The sequence below is a fragment of the Apiospora kogelbergensis genome, assembly GCF_038363985.1.
Source record: "Apiospora kogelbergensis strain CBS 113332 chromosome Unknown utg000005l_segment0_segment0, whole genome shotgun sequence".
Classification (NCBI taxonomy): Eukaryota; Fungi; Ascomycota; class Sordariomycetes; order Amphisphaeriales; family Apiosporaceae; genus Apiospora; species Apiospora kogelbergensis.
Genome location: NW_027117422.1, coordinates 4,072,530 through 4,076,838, shown reverse-complemented (window position 1 = coordinate 4,076,838; position 4,309 = coordinate 4,072,530). Strand labels below are relative to the sequence as shown.

The window sequence follows — 4,309 nt, the reverse complement described above, 5'->3', positions numbered from 1 at the left end:
TTATACTAGTACTAGTAATAGTAGTTAAAATATATATTTTACTAATTAAATAATAGCTATTCTAAGTTAATTATATAATTTACCTCTAATTAAAAACGAACCTTTTAATAATTAATTATAAAGTAACGGTATTAAATATAACGAGGAAAGTTTATTAAAGATTACCTTTTATATACTTAATTAAATATTATTAGAAATTTTATAATTATTAACTATAATTAAAATAAATTAAACCCTTTATTATATTACTTTAATAGATAAATATTATTATTATAATAAAGAAAGAAAAAGAAGCCGGTAAAGCTTATTATAATCGTATTATAAAAATTTTTAATTATAAATTATTAATCTTTTATATAAATAGGAATAATTATAACGAAAGTATAAATACAATAATATATTAACTTTATTAATTTACTTTAAAATTTATCCGGTAAAAGCTTATATATATAAGTAAAGAGATATAATTTATAATATATTTAATTAAATTAAAAGGTATTTATATATTATTAGAGATTACTTTAGTATAATAAGTTAGAAGGTTTATTAAAGTCGATATCTTTATTAATAATTAAGCCGTTATAATATCCTTAGCTTAGCTATAGTATTAATCTAGCTAATAATTATTTTAATAAATTGCCGAGTAGCTAAAAGCCCTCTAATAATAAGGGATTAATATTAATATTTATTAAATCCTAATTTATACCGGAGTCCTTAGAAATAAGGTAGCGGACTAATTAATAAAGCTAGCGGTAGAGCCCCTAGCCCCTTATACTATAATAATTTTTATATTAAGAAGCTCTAATCTTATAATAGATTTAGTAGCCGAACTTATTAAGCCTATAGGGGACTTAATAACTAAACCTGCTATAGTACCCGCTATAGCACCTGCTATAGGGTATATTACTATAGTTCCGGTTATAGGGTATGCTATTATAGCGCCCGACTTTATAGGGGTTATTATAGTCCCTTTAACGCTAGAGACCGCTATAGCTGTAATAACGCCAGTATATACTTAAAGGTTTAAAGTACCTAAGATATTTAAAGGATTAAACTAATTAAAGAGGTATACCTTTATGTTACGACCCGACCCAACCCTGCGGCCAGTACCCGTCATCCGGCACGGAACTACGATAACCCGGGTACGTACCCCACGGGACAGCGCTTACAATGACAAGACCCGCCGAGAAGCCATCGTCCCGAAACAACCACCAGCACGACGACCAATGCCCGAAGCGACGGCACGGCTAGACAGTACCCAGGGGGTAGTACGAACGGAGACAGCACCGGAAGGCTAGCACGCAATGGACAGTGCACCCAAGTCACGTGATGAGGAGCGACCGGATCACGACGCTCCCAGCGAGTCTGGAGCGACGGGATCACGGTGATCCAAGTGAGCCAGCGGACAGGATCACCAACCGACAGCGTGATCCAAGGAGAATCAGTGAAGGAGAGATTGGATATATAACCACGAACGTTTCCTATGTATTTCATATAGACACTCTCTACTTCAGTGATCAATCTAAGCATCAATCTTACCCATTGGTGAGGCACATTGCCTTAACGACCTATTGCACCCTCAGTCAAAGTTCTACGATCAGTTAAGGGATATTGCCCATTGTATCAGAAGACGGAGTCTTCTGCACGTTCAAGTACTCTCTCGTCTAAGCCAACATAAACCCCAGTACGCCTACTAGGTTTCTTTGGACACCCGATAGCCGTTCGTTACATTTTGATCACTCTTGTTCTTGCGAGTCACTACCTGGACCCCTGAGCAATATCCCACAGGAACATCATGGCATCCCAGGTCCCAACCAACGGCGGAACCCCTCGACAGGGCAACCCGAGCAACCCTACGGGAGGACCCGACGTCCTCGCCATGATCCGACAACTTCAGGAACGGATCAACGAACTCGCCGCCGACAATGAACAACTTACGGACCAGGTCACGGCTATGCCCCCTCGCAGCGTTCGACGCCCTGGGCATAGGCTGGCACCTCCCCAGACCTACGACGGGAAGGAAGGAACCGTCCACGGATTCCTAACCCAGATGAAAGCGTACCTACGACACTACGCCGAAGAATTCGAGTCCGAGCCAGACAGAATTCTGTGCGCCGCCGGTTACCTCAAGGGAGACGCCCTCGCATGGTTTGAGCCCATCATGCGAAACTTCCTCGACAACCCCCTTGAAGATGAACAAGAAGACTACACGCGCACCATCTTCCGTCACTACACCAGTTTCGAAGACAAGCTGAAGGCTACGTTCGGGAACCCCGACGAGGCCCGGACCGCTGAACGACAACTCATGCAACTCAAGCAGAAGGGATCGGCCTCTGCATATGCAGCCAAGTTCAAGCAAGTATCCTCTCGAACGGAGTGGAGCGATGACGATGCCTTGATGACACTCTTCTACGCAGGACTGCGAGAAGACGTCAAAGACGAAGTCAGCCGGGAAGACCGCCCCGACGACTTCGACAAGTACGTGGAAAAGGTAGTCAAGATTGACAACCGCCTGTACGAACGACGACTCGAGAAGCAGGGCAACCGCGCCCCGCGAGCAGACAACAAACCTCGAGCCAACCACGGACGACCTGTCCAGAGGACATGGAAAAAGACGTCCTATGGATCCCACAGCGGACCCATGGACCTCGACGCCACCCAACGGGATGGCAAGGATGGCCGAAAGAAGGTCACCTGCTACAACTGTGGAAAGGACGGGCACTTCGCCCGCGACTGCCGCAGCCCGAAGAAGGCATTCCGACAAGTCCCCGAAGGACGACACGTCAACGCCACCAGTGGAGAACCAGCCCCAGCAGCTATTAACGGAAGGAGCGCCAACAACACGCCCGACGTGCCACACGGCAGCCTATCCTGGACAGCCTGCTACGATGACGGTTGCAACACCCACCTGGCGGATAAAGAGGGAACCGGATGGTTTCCCAAGCCCCCGAAGAGCAAGGGCAAGGCGACGCGAGAACTCGCCATGACCCGACAGGAACTCACCACTGAACTCACGGGTTACGACTCAACCAGCGAAGAATCCGAGGTAGGAGAACCCATGGGCCACGAGCAACTCGTTGGCATGCCCATGAACGACCTCGTCGAAGAAATCGCAAAGCCCCGAGACCTGGAAGAGGACGGATGGCTTGCCATTCCTGGCACCCCGTCCCCTGACTCTAGGAAGCTACGACAAACCCTTATCATGTACGGGTTTGGACAAGGAATCAAGGGCAACTACGCGGTAGGCGATGATCGCCGAATCGCCCCTACCGACGAAGCCCATTTCACCCTCTCATGGATCTCGTGCATCCATGACGCATGCACGGAGCAACTCGCGGAAAAACTCGAGAACGATTGGTTCCCGCGAAGGATTGGCAGAAGGCCGATCCCACAACCACACCCAGATCATCTGATTGGAAAGATCAAGACAACTATACCCGATGGACGACGCGCGTACCTGTTGGTACAAGAAGATCCTCAGTGGCCACGACGGTGCCACCTGCAGGGCCAAGATTGGACCCTTTGCAGGGAGGACCGATGCCTCGTCCATGCATGGGAAAAGCCCAGAGCCCTGAGAAGGCTGCAGACCAATGGCCCTCGCGAACCACAATACACCCCGAGGATGACTACTGCGCCTTTCAACGTCTACGAGACGTACGACCAGCGGCCCGATGAGACCGAGGACCTCCGAAACCGCAACTTCCTCACCACCGAGGGACGAACCGTCACAACCGACCGTCATGTGGGAAGCCGGATCAACGACAACGGAGAAGTCACCCTCCTACATTGGAGAAGAAACGAATTAAGGTTCATCCGTGAACCCGAGTCCCAGACACAAGGACCAGCGAGAATCACCGGACCAGAACCTACACCACCACCAGCGTACTCATCGACGCCCACGCTCACCTTAGCCCAGCGAGCGACTCTGCGCCGACAACAAGGGATGCAAGGAAACCCCGGTCGCAGAAGGCAACAATCGGGAAACGAGTACCGCCGGCTGTAGTGGGACAACACCCGACGGGACAAGACAGGTCCCTGTGTGCCACAGCGGATGGACAAGACATCCACGAGCACATCGTACTGTTGGTAGACATCAAAGGAGTCACCATCAGAGCGCTACTCGATAGCGGAGCGCAAGGAAACTACATTTCACCACGAATCGTCAACAGCCTGCAGTTGAACTGGCAAGAAAAGGACGCCCCATACCGACTCAGGACCGTCGATGGAGGACTCATGACGTACGAAGATGGAGAAATCCGAAGGGAAGTCGCGAACCTTTCGGTCAACATCGGAGGACGTCATGAACGAA

The 4,309-nt window shown here is 48.0% G+C and overlaps 1 protein-coding gene across 1 annotated transcript; it reads left to right on the top strand.

Moving 5' to 3' along the window:
• Positions 1-2,983: 2,983 nt before the first annotated feature.
• On the top strand, positions 2,984-3,806 carry PG998_007929 (uncharacterized protein; the record flags this gene model as incomplete). Its single annotated transcript, XM_066874745.1, has 2 exons — positions 2,984-3,737; positions 3,793-3,806. 2 exons carry the CDS (start codon positions 2,984-2,986, stop codon positions 3,804-3,806), a joined length of 768 nt encoding a protein of 255 aa, XP_066730690.1.
• Positions 3,807-4,309: the final 503 nt, after the last annotated feature.